General features: G+C 36.6%; 1 protein-coding gene across 1 annotated transcript in view; it reads left to right on the forward strand.

The window, feature by feature from the left end:
- lamb2 (laminin, beta 2 (laminin S)) overlaps positions 1-13,221 on the forward strand; it is a 48,458-nt gene that overhangs the window by 7,785 nt on the left and 27,452 nt on the right. Inside the window, exons 3-7 of the mRNA XM_016518021.1 lie at positions 7,121-7,290; positions 7,414-7,549; positions 11,321-11,394; positions 11,478-11,666; positions 11,744-11,807. Of these exons, the coding sequence (XP_016373507.1) occupies positions 7,121-7,290; positions 7,414-7,549; positions 11,321-11,394; positions 11,478-11,666; positions 11,744-11,807 (633 nt within the window). The remainder of the gene's footprint in view (positions 1-7,120; positions 7,291-7,413; positions 7,550-11,320; positions 11,395-11,477; positions 11,667-11,743; positions 11,808-13,221) is intronic.

Below are 13,221 nucleotides of genomic sequence, written 5' to 3' on the forward strand. Positions count from 1 at the left end.
CCGGGGTCGTCACATGTGGTTGCCGCAAGCCCGCCGGCCGCGCCATTCTCAAGCCCAACGGCCGTTCCTCACTCTAGCCGCCGGCCTCCGCTCACTCAAGCCCGCTGTATGTGACGATGTGTGTTTCGTTGTGAAAGCGAAACTACTTTGTTTGGAGCGCTTGTTGTTTGTCATTTCTTGTTCATGCCTCGTTTATAATGGGTTTTACTGTTTTTGTCTCGTCGTTCCGGCTGGACAGGGCATCACAATATGGTAAGGGGCGTAACATTTTTAATATTAAATTTGAGATTTGTATGATGAACTAATTTTCATTCATAATACATTAGTTAATTTATAAAATGTGAAATGTTAAAAATATATTAATGCATGTAAATTAATAAATTATATTTTTCACTGTTAGTTCAAGATTCAACAAATTGAACCTTAAATGCAAAGTGTTTCAGATAATTAATATGATAAGTCTACTGTGTTTACTCCATGTTATTTTATGTTGGCCTTGTATTTCCTCTTTACCGTCACTCTTTCTTTAATTATAGGAGACCTACTAGTTTATTGAAATCACTCATTTCTAACTATGTGGACGCTTTTTAAAAGGGCCAATAATAAAGGGTTAAGAAAGACAACTGTTCACATTTTTTGTAATTAACGTAATTAATCAAAGACTTTCCTATACTGTTCAAATGTCTTGAGGTCGGTAAGTTTGTAAATGTTTTTGAAATAAGTTTCTTATGCTCATCACAGCTGTGTTTATTTCATAAAAATACAGTAAAGACAGTAATATTGTGAAATACTATTACAGGTTTTCAGGATAGTTTGATAAAGTTCAAAAGAACAGCATTTATTTGAAACTGAAATCTTTTGTAAAATTATCAATGTTTTTACTGTCATTTTAATGAATTTCTGTTGAATAAAAGTATTCATTTATCTTTTAAAAAATCTTAACCAAAACTTTTGAATGGTATAGGTAGAACATTAAATTCCATTATTCTTTTCTAGATTATTGTCCATATAGATAAATGTGATGAGCATGGTAAATTTGAATGTGGTCAGATTATTTGGCTTGTATGTTTTGTCCATTTCTGGCACAGTTCTCAATGACTTTGTTAATGTCGTACAGTATGAGAGCAGTGCAGGTAAACAGTTAATCGTCTTCGTGCTTCGTGTCTTATCGGGAAAAGGTCTGTATTTCATTTAAATTAAAAAACAAACATCTAAAGACTGATTATCTGTATTCCCATGAGGATGTCGCTCATTAGTGACATCAGTTCATCACCACCATGCTATTTTGTTCAGGCCATATCTGTGTTTCTGGGTTGTGAGCTTAGAAATGGCATAATAACCAGTCATGATTACTCTCATTTTGGCATAACTACTCTCAGCCAGCATGTGCAGTTGTGGGCCGGTGTGAACGGATCTCTCAGGGCTGTAGCTGTTTTGTCAGAGGAGGAGCCATAGCATTGGGCATCTGGAGGGGTGTATGTGGCTGTGCGACTGAAGAGGAGCTAGATATGACGAGAGCTGGAAATAGCACCAGGGTTAGAGGAGAGAGAGCAGACTTTGAGACTGGGCAGTGGGCTCCAAATAGAACACACCTCTCGTCAGACTAACTAGACTCACAGTGCCAAAATAAACTCAGTGAAAAGGGAGTAACAAAACCAGCAGCAATATCCTGTATCCACATGTATTCTCTATATTTCACATTTGACCTCAAGGGCATCTCAATGCTGCATCATCATTACTGTCATGTATGGCTGAGGCTGTGACAGTGGACAGAACTGTGAGGGGCTTGAAACAGTGGTCATTTTACTGTCACACCTGTTAGCTGTGTTCCTGTCCGCTTATCTGCTCTTGTCACATACAGTGGCCACAATATGACTTAGATACTCAAGCCACACCTAAAAATGTATGAATTTCTTTGCATTGATAATGTATTGATTTGTTTATAAAACCTGCTCCCTAAATCATGATATTTAAAAAGTATAATGTTTAAACTATATGCTGTTATATAAATATTATCTAAACGCTGTTCTTTTGAACTTTGTTCATCAAAAGAATCCTGAAAAAATATATCACATTTTCCACAAAAAAAATAATAAGATTTCTGTCATGACAACTCTCTGAGGGATTGGCTTGGTAATGTACATGACAATGTTAATGTATTTGGTCTTGGCGGAATAGATCTGCTACGCTGCTGCTGCTGCTGCTGCTGCTGCGGCAGGGCAAGTGCCGAGACTTGCTACTGGATGTCATTAGGTCAGATTGAGTTAGACCTTATCGGACTGCGCCATCTAGAGTTTCATGCCAGAACTCTGTACATGTTTCTTGAGCGTGCAAATCAGCATATTAGAATAATTTCTGAAGAATCATGTGACACTGAAGACTGGAGTAATGATGCTGAAAATTCAGCTTTACCACCAGAGGAATAAATTACATTTTAAATTATATTCAAACAGGAAACAGTTATTTGAATATTTTATTTTAATGTTAGAGTTTTTATTTTTTAATAGTTTTTTATAGTTTTTTTATTTTTATAGTTATTTTAAATTTCACAATATTGCTATTTTTTACTTTTATCAAATGAATGCAGCCTTGATTGTTTAATTACTGACATAAGCCATATTCAGACAGTAATTGTTTCTCATGTGGACCTCTGTAAAAACAAATTTACATAGCACCTCAGTGATGAAACTCATGGATTCAGATGGCGATTTATTCACAGTGGATAAGCGAGTTCTGTGATCCTACGAACCCGGGAACACACATGATTGTCTTCTGTAAATAAAATATCATATGCTTGGAATAATAATTATAAATTCATATTTAATAATATCCTATTTATTATTTGATTATTAAAATCTCCTGTTTAAAAGTAGGAAAATAGACACGCTATAGTTGAAATAGTTTTCTGCCTTGCATTTTATCTCTGAAAATAATGGATGTCATTAAAATGTGGAGATTAGCAGAAATATGTTAATGCAACCTCTTATTTACATAAGGTAAACATAAAGCTGCTTGGTTTATATTTTTATGTAATTGTGGGCCTATATATTTTAAAATTATATTGCATACCTGTTGCTGCCATAATAATGACCTATTTCAAATGTTTACGTGCTTTTCTTCTCTTTCTTCTTTTTGTTTGTAACAGCTCCCACTCACTGTGGTGGAGCAGTTATGAAACATTGTTCTTATAAATACTTTCAGCATTTGAATATTTTTTTCAGTAATAACTATGCATGCAAATTAATGTTCGGCAATGGTCAAAAAGGAGTTAAACATTGAATTTTGAATCGATTTCTTGTTTCTTCTCGGACGGCAATTAAATTACCACACAACCTTGGTGTTTGTCAAAAAAACATTATGTAATTCGTCCAGGGATTTTTACTCGGGTGGTGGGAGAAAAACACTGGCATTCTGGATTCAGATGGCAATAAAATCACAGACTAACCCCTGTAAATGTTGAAAATCACTTAGGTCCCAATGAGAAACAATTACCGTTTGAATCGGGATATAGTGCATCAGAATTAAAAAAAAATTACTGAATAGAATCGTTCCAAATAAATGAGATCATTCTGAATTCGCAACAATCAAATTTTCTGTATCCCAACAACAGGTGGACAAAGATGAGTCCAGGAAGAGTCTCTAAATCCCTGTCAAAGGAAAGCAGAGGAAATGCAAACCGGTTGAAGATTTTAAAACTGAAATGCTGTTTGCTTTGACATAGCCGTGGTAGATTGTGTAGTGGCTGTTCTGCTTTTGTCAGTTTTTGTGTAAAAGCCCTGCTTTCAGAGGGGCCTCTGTGCTTCTTAATGGACTATTAAGGAAGTGACCGGCTGTTTTCTGTCACTCAGCTGCTAAAGAATGTGCCATGTTAGTGTCACTTTTTCCCCTCCCCGTCAAATGAACAGTCCCCAGGATTAAAATGACTCTCTGGGGTTATAGAGACAGGCACAAGGAGGTGATTCTCTGCCTTCCCTGGTTGGGAATAATCTCCCTCTGAAAGCTGAGAGGGGCAGAAATGCAAAATAATAAAAAAGTGGAGCTCTTGAACAAAGCAGACAGTCCCAGCTGTGATAATCCCTACCTGGCACACTGAGCCAAACCCAGACCAGCAGAAACTGAAGACTACGGATTTATTAGGTTTATTAGATTCACAGAAAAAAAAATCTTAATGAAAAAGTCCAAGAGAAAGACAGAATGTGTTTAAGAGATAGAAAGAGTAGCTCTCTCATCCTCTGGGTCTTACTAGGAGATTAACTCAGACAGGACAAACAGGACACCAGAGAGCATCATGGGATATGGCCAGTCCACAATCATTGTGGCTGTGTTTTCAGAGATATAGATAACACACTCTGCCCTACTACAGGCTGCACTGTACCACATTGAGGCTGAGTTTGTCTATTCTGAGTCAGTGAGCCTTTTCAGGACCACAGTACAGCCCCTAGAGCAGCCCTTCACTCATTCACAGCAAGAAAAATACATCAACCGAGGCTGACGCTGTTACAGACTTCAGAATATTTATGTTGGTTTGACAAAGACAGCATATTCTTATTGTAAAAACTTATTTCAAATTATCTAAACAAACTCCTCTTATCCTCTTTTCAAGATTCACATTCACCACCTACGCCACGGTCCTTGAGCCTGTTCTGATTGTCTATGTTTGTGTCTCTCTATTGATCTGTCTATCCATATCTGTCTGTCTGTGTGTCTTTCGGGCTGTCTAGTCATTTATCTATCTATCCGTCTGTGTACCTTGATTGTAATTAGTATATTCTATTCAACACAATAATGGCACATTTGATGTATTTCTGAAACAGCAACCTTGGCTGTGGGGGTCTTTAGTTTGGGATCTCCTCAGTGAGTACAGTAAGACAACAGCAGGTCTTTGTTAGCTCTGAGGTATGTCTGCCGTGCCAGCTGTCCTCCCACATTCCTGAGAGCTTGTCCATGTAAGGCAGGAGCAGAGAGTGGCACACACACTAACTGAAGGGTAGCTTTCTCAACCAAACCCTCGGACACAGTATGAAACCTGTATATAAGACACACGGTTTGATCATCATAAAAATACAACAACAGTATGGGCTTTATTATCATAGCTCATTGTGGGTGTATAGCGACTAAATGAGAAACTATTTCCATTTGTCAGTCCCTAAAGTGAACGTTTCGTCCTCCATCCATGACTTTATTTTGCTCTTTCCACGTTGGTCTTGTATAGCCAAGAATATTTAAAAGGATAGTGCACCCAAAAATTCTGTCATCATTTACTCACCCACGTGACATTCAAAATCTGTATGGAACACCAAAGTATTTTTGTCCATTCGGTGAAAAACAGTGGGGTCCAAAACAACACTGGACCCCATTAACTTTCATTGAAGACAGAGATATCACTGAGACATTTTTCAAAATGTTCCACAGAAGAAAGTAAGTCATGCAGGTTTGAAACAACATGAGGGTGAGTACACGATGACAGGATTTTCATTTTTGGGTGAACTATCCTTTTAACAGAAGAACTCCTCTGCTTCTCACTCACATTGAAGCCTTTGCTCCCCATAATTCAGCTGCCAGGAAGATTAAATGTAATACCAGCGGCAGATTTGTCATTGCTCAGTAACTGCATTTGTGTATCTGGATTTATCTGTGGTTAGTTGTTCTGCCTGTAAGGGGGAAAGAGATGGTTTTCCCTTGTGTTTCAATTGATCATTTCTGAGGCATTTTCCCATCAGTTCCTGCAGTTTACTGTAAAGCTTTATTTTGGAGTTTGGCTCCAGGTGGGTGTGTTGCCATATGTGGATGTTTGAGGGTACTTACTAATGAGTGTGTATTTGGTGCCAGAAGGGTGAGAGATAGTACGGTGCCAGACAGACGCAGCTGTCTTGTGTTGATGACACAGATCTCTGATGGATAAATGATGTAAACAAGAGTTTTCCCAGGCTCTTTAAATCCATTCATGTGACTATGCTTTCCTAATTCTGTTTGTGTGTTAGTTTACAATTGATTTCTGAGGTTAAAAGCTAGAAATCTGTCAAGACAAATGATGCAGATTTCAGTGTATGTGTGTATCACAGCACCTGTCTGAAGCAGTCCCAGCTATCCTGACTGCAAATCCCAACATCATCTCACACGGTGTTTGTTTGGGACACTGGCAGGAATGTTTAGCAGCTGTTGGGTATTGTAAAAGGTTAACTTGAAATCTTGTAAACGCTGTCTCTGTCTCTCTTTCTCTCACTTATTAAAGCTACACAGAGTAACTACATTTGATCCAATTTTTAACACAAGATTTAACTGTGGCTGCAAAGAGTGTAAGTGTTTTGATCACTAGGGCTAAAGACATTTGCACTGATAATTTTTTGCTCTTCGGCAATATTTTTATAGTTTTTTTTATAGGTATTTATATGTTCAGACTTCAGAGAAATCATAATTTTGACCAAAGAGAAAGATTTGAAATATCTAATGTAGGAAATTAATTCAGATAAAATAAATAAAGTGAGTGTTTTTTACTAAATGAACAAGAAGAGTTATTTTTAATCATTTTCATTTATATCCCCCGTACAGAATTATTTATTTTTATTTACTGCATCATTTTAATACACACACAAAAGATGAATCATTATTTTGAATTTATTACAACAGTTTGAACTGATTCACATAAAAGACTCAAACTTACCAACTCAACTACTTTTTGTTGCTGAAGTGTAGGTCAGAGGTGCTATTAAAACTTATATCTTAATGTTCTCATACTTGTGAGATAAGGAAGGATTGAGAAGATACAGTGGGTACGGAAAGTATTCAGACCCCCTTAAATTTTTCACTAGAAAAAAGAAAACCACAATATTCATGATTTTGCTTAATTTGATATTGCCAAATAATTTCCCATCATACTAAAACAGCGTTGTTGCTTCTCACCACCACAGCCTGAAGGGACTTTTAGTGGAAACTTGGCCTTTGCTGAGCATTAATGGAAAATTGCTTGAGCTCTGGTTGGCCAAACTGGCAAGAGAATGAGAATTACATGTTCATTTTTTTCTTGTACACTACAGACTGAAGGTTCTACTTGAGCAACATTACAAATACAATCCTGTTCTGCTCATCATGTCTATTTTGTTTCTTTTTGTTTCCTTGAAAGTCCTGTCAGCGGCCAGTGCACAGGAGCCTGATCTTGCCCACGGCTGTACCCATGGAAGCTGTTACCCTGCAACTGGTGACCTCTTGGTGGGTCGAGAGACGAACTTGAAAGCTGCATCCACCTGTGGCTTACGGAGGAGAGAACCCTACTGCATTGTCAGCCATCTGCAGGTAGAGCCGACACCAGTTCTCACAGACCGTTACACATTTACGCACACACATACCATTTTTGTGAAGATACTGATACTGCTGAGCTGATCCTTTTTTTAATTTTCGACCCTTGACCTTATTTAGGAAGAGAAGAAGTGTTTCCACTGTGATTCACGGCGACCTTATGATCCTTATTCCAACCCCGTGAGTCACCGCATCGAAAATGTAATCACCACCTTCAAACCGCACCGCAAGAAGTCCTGGTGGCAGTCTGAGAATGGTGAGAGAGCAAGAATTTGGATCAAAAGTCCATCTTTTCAGCTATTGTTTTTAGGCTTTTTACACTTTATAAGACATATAGGTCAGAGTTGGATCTACATATAAACCACAGCTCAACCTCAGCCAACTGTTAATTAATGCATGCAGAAAACCATGTGTGCTAATCCGCAGCTTCAGTTATGTTTTGATGGAAATCCACGCATCCGTTTGGTTTCATTTGTGAAAAGTAGAGTAATATGTTGCCGAGAAATTTGATTGCCTCCCTGAGCCCTCCAAACCCAGCTGCTTGGCAAGGACTGGAAACGCTTCACATGTATTATTAGAAGGTTGATGTTTAGGGCATCTATTAATAACACAGAGACTGAGGAAGAGAGATGCATGCATTCAGAATGAAGCCCAGTGCTGGGGCAAATTAGCCTAAAAGAGTTAACTGAAATGAAAATAAATATTTATAAATAATATTTTAATGTACTGCTCAAAAGTTTGGGGTCAATAAGATGCTTGTAATCAGCCAGGACACTTAATATTGCTCAAATATGATGTGAAGACATTTATAATGTTATAAAAAATAGTGTTTATTAACTTTTTCTTTTAATCAAAGAATCCTGACATAAAATGTGTCATAGTTTCCACAGAATTATTAAGTAAACTGTTTTCAACATTGATAATAATAAGAAATGTTTCTTGAGCACCAAATCAGCATATCAGAATGATTTCTGAAGGATCATGTGACACTAAAGCCTGGAGTAATGATGCTGAAAATTCTTTATCATCACAGGAATAAATTATATTTTAAAATATATTAAAGTAGAAAACTGTTATTTTAACTTTTACTGTATTTTTGATCAAATCCTTTCAGATCCCTTGAGTATAAATAATTTATTGTACTAAATTAACAACTTAAATTGACAGCCCTACTTATTTAGTACTAGGATGAAGATAGATATTCAGAATGGAAGTAAGTATGTACAAGAGTGCAGAAACAGAGGAAGGTTGTTAGTTGACTTGGCTGTATTTCAAAGCTAAGATGTCCAGGCTCACCCTGACACACACTCCTTAAACCCTGCAGTATGAGAGATAATTACAGACACGGCCTGCTGCTGGCATACCCATAGAGAGGTTGAAAGAGGGAGACAAAACTAATAGAGCAGAACATGGAAGAGAAAAGACATGGAAGGACAGAAAACTGCAAGAGATCAAGAAAAAGCTGCAGGCTAATACCTGAACCCTGAACTTAATGCACTCGCAGCATTTATTGTTTACTCTGCTAAGTGCACTTGTGGGCTGCAGTGTTGGGTGTTGGGGAGTAACTAGCCAAAAATAGTGATGCTACTAACTTAACTACATTTTCCATAGCATGATAATTATCTGTAGTTATCTGATAGTTTATCTGTTTTCAAAGTAGCAAGTTTTTTTCCCCAGTAAGTTTTCAGTAACAAAATTTCCAGTAACAATTGACTTTTTCCAACAAGTAGTAGTGTAATGTGTTAAATGCTGAATGGTTGTTTTTCATGTCAAATTGTATTGTGTACTCAATGTAGCTATTTAGCTCTCAGTATTGCCCAGTGTAGTTAAATTAATTAATTACAATGAAATAAAAAAATAACTGAAAATGTACTGGTACTTTTCTGCCAAGACATTGTCCATTAATTTTAAGGACATTTACTTTAGCCCTAAAACACAACCCAATGCAGTGCAAAATTCAAAATACTGGTATAACACCTGTAAAAATCAATACAGATATTTCCTTCTTATTAATACAGTACATTGTGCCCTATTTTTACGGATTATTTTCGTTAGTAGCTTATACTTTGTACTTGACTTTACTACTTTAATTAGCTTGAAGCTTGTAGCTTGGCAAGCTACAGTTATAAAAATGTTTGATGCACTGATGGCTGATGGGCTGAAATTATATTTAGATCTTATATGTCATTTTATTCAAAACAATACCTCTTTACATCTTAACAAAGTTCCTTTTATAGTTTAAGAGAGTGAAACCCCTGTTTGTCAGCTGTGTGTCTTCTTAGTTAAGGAATTAATTATGGGTGTTCACAGGAAATGGTCACTATTTTTGCTCACAGTCGCTATGGCTTCAGTGACTTTTCTGTAACAGTGCCATATAGTGAACAGTAGATCAGTTGTTCAGCATGTCTCAAAAGTGGACCCCTGTCATGACCTCTATATCGATATTGAGTGGATACTGGATATGGTACTTTTTGGTGTCCAATTTGGTGTACTTTTTAAAGCTTAAAAAAATTAGTCGTTAGAGAATATGATCAAATACATTTTTTTTTTTTTTTTTTTGTGGGAAATGTTAATTTATCAGTAACTAGATACCAACATTTGGTCTCAAACTGTTCTCGTCAGTTGCCCTGATGAATAGAAAAAATATAATTATTATTATTAATTAATAATTATTAATTATTGTTAATAATAATAGTAAATAATAAAGTAATACAAATACAAATAGCAATAAATAAAATGATTAAAAAAAATACTTCAGGCAATATTATGTACCCTATTATTATTTCAGGCACTGTTATGTACCCTCTTCGTGGAAACTGCTTTTTGTCTAGGTTTCTTTATGGTGTGTCACGTGTTCTATATAGGAAAAAATCAGGTGCTGTACATGAGAGTAGTCTTTTTCATGGGTCTTTGGCATTGAGGCTTAAAGGCAGCGACTTAACGACTTCCTCCTCCAGCCAAAACACTGAAACATGTATTGAAAAAACAGCAAGCCATTCAGTTAATTTCCTTTTGTGCTCCACTTCACCTCCGCTGGCCTCTCCCGCCACTCTGGTCCCTCATTCTCTTCGGCTGTGGTAGAACCTGTCTCTCTTTTCCTCAGCGTCCCTTTCCTTCCTGTTTAGCTGTTGATTATGAAACACAGGTTAAATCCAGCAGTCAGACAACGGGCCGCTGCAGTGGACTGAGTTACAGCTTTGTAATGGTAATGCAGGGAGGCACAGGTGAGCTCTATATAGTGCCAGCTCTGCAGAATACAGTCCGTCTGTCACTCCAGATGAATAATGAACTGTGCACGTAAGAGCTGAACAGAACAAAAGTAGATTGTTAAACCATCCCATCTATTTCTAGCTCTGCTCAGTCACTGTAGGACACTGTGTTTCAATGTGCATATTGTTGTGCATTGTTATTCTGAGTTAGTCAGAGCCTTATTAAATTCCCAGATAAAGTGGTTCAGGAAGAAAAATACAGGATCTTGTTCACTGCAGTCCCTGTGTCGTTATTGTGTTTCACATGTACTCTGGGTTACAATGCGAGTGTAAAAACACCTGCATTCTGCTAGCAAAGTCGAGTAAAATAAGAATCTAATAAAATAATAAAATAAGAATCTGTTTGAAGTCATTAAAGTTAGGAAAATGTTGAACCAACATATAGAGCAAAATCTTCCTCACAGCAACACTAATGTTTGGACATTTTATGTCTTATGGTTTTTGGGTTTTAATAAAAAAAAAAAAATTGCATGGAGGTCACATCGGCACTTGTTAAATATCATTGGTTAACAACGTATGTTTATTGTGCATTCAAGTTGCAAATTTGTTAAATTATGCAAAAAGTATGAAAGTATTGGTAGAGTATTAGTAAATGAGAATGTCTCATCTTTAAAACATCTAAAGCAGACCATAAAAATGAAATGTTACTACAAAAATATCTTCTCATTACAGTCGTGAGGTCTTTTGTGAAATTGCTGATAGCCACCGTTGACCTCTTGGATCATTAATGTAGAACATGATTTCTCTTCTCTCCTCAGGGAAGTCTGACGTTTATCTTCAGCTGGACCTGGAGGCAGAGTTTCACTTTACTCATCTCATCATGACTTTTAAGGTAAGAAAGTTTTTGTCCTTTAAGAAATCACCCTTGAAACACTTCAAAACTGACCTCATACTGTCAGTTGTTTTTGTACACAGACGTTCCGTCCAGCGGCCATGTTGATTGAGCGATCCGCAGATTTTGGCCGAACCTGGCAGGTGTACCGTTACTTCACCTTCGACTGTGAGTCCACCTTCCCGGGAATTTCCCAAGGTCCACTTCGTAAGGTTGATGATATTATCTGCGAGTCCAGATATTCTGACATTGAGCCATCGACAGAAGGAGAGGTGAGAGGTATTCAGTTGGAAGACTTTGTTAATTTGTCATTTGTTAGGTTGTTGACTTGCACTTTCTCTTCTCTCAGGTGATTTATCGTGTTCTTGACCCTGCTATCCAGATCGAAGACCCTTACAGCCCTAACATTCAGAGTAAGTAAACCTTAACAATCCTAACCGTTAACTGTATAAGACACAGCTATTTGCATTGAAAGGTTTTGTTCTCTTTTCCATCATTGGCAAAGATCTATTCACATGTATTTCAATTCAGTTTCCAGTTTGCTGCTGTCCATCCTGCCTCTTTATTACATGTCAGATGGAGGGATCTAAAATGAAAGCATGTAAAATGGAAATAGCAGCTGATTTTTCCTCCTCAGGTTGTTGTTCCTGTACTTTAACTGGCTAACCTAAAGTATTTCCTAGGAACAGCATGAATAAGCTATTTATTCTTATAATAGGAAAGTGCAGTATGTCTTAAGAACAGGTCTTCACTTGGTAAAAACCACATTTTTTAGTCAGATTTTTTTCCTATATGATGAATATTATGTGTTGCAGGTGTTATTTTACCCAAATACATTAATATAAATTTTATTGGTGTCAATAAATGTGTGTGTGTGTGTGTGTGTGTATATATACACACACACACACTTATTTATATTTATATATTACAGAATGTTTATATTATATAATTTTATAACAGTATATTTTATGATCTATCTATCTATCTATCTATCTATCATGTAAATTATAAGTTATTTCATTTTTACCTACTGTAGAGCTTATTTAGACAACGGCTGGATCTTAATAAACTTTTTGTCTTTAATATTTCATCTATTTATATATGTTTTACCTTTTGCAGAAATTATTGACAAAGAAAATGTAAAGGAGCAGATGTACTTGACTAAATATGAATTAATGAACATTTCAGATGAGACATCCAATACATAATGAACAAGATGTGCTCTAATAACCCAACACAGAGACATAAACAGGTGCAGCCTACATATCATATACTCCCTAGACATTTCTTTTGTCTCTTCTTCCAAATTATCACTCAGTTTTCCCTCTTTCAGATTTCCTCTGCACATTGTAACTCCTATGTATGTGTACATAAGAGTTGCATACACATATACTATGAATTTGCAGGAAAAAAAAATAGTAAAATAATTAATAAAGTGAACATTTCATTTTTTTAACTAAAGTAAAAAATAAAAAAAAACGGTGTAAAAATGAAAATAAAAACAAAAGAATTTGCAAAAGAATGGAAAATAAACTGAACTATAAATGTGCACTAAAATAAGTGTGTTGAAGCTACCATCACAGTGTGTGTAGCAGAATAAGCTGATGATGAACTTCCCGGTTCAGCTGGTCAGTGTAATATTTCCATACGGCTGTGAGTTTTCAGTCATGCACAGCGTGAGTGTGTATAAATTGATCTCACACTCTCTGTGTGGCTCTCACTTTCTGTTATACTGAACATCTAGAGCATGTCTGGAACCAACATGTGCACAGAAGCTGCATTCGCTGATCTCTGATGTTGAGATATAAGCCCCTCACACATGTCCGA

This window comes from Sinocyclocheilus rhinocerous, unplaced genomic scaffold (assembly GCF_001515625.1).
Source record: "Sinocyclocheilus rhinocerous isolate Xijiao unplaced genomic scaffold, SAMN03320098_v1.1 scaffold418, whole genome shotgun sequence".
NCBI classification, from domain to species: domain Eukaryota; kingdom Metazoa; phylum Chordata; class Actinopteri; order Cypriniformes; family Cyprinidae; genus Sinocyclocheilus; species Sinocyclocheilus rhinocerous.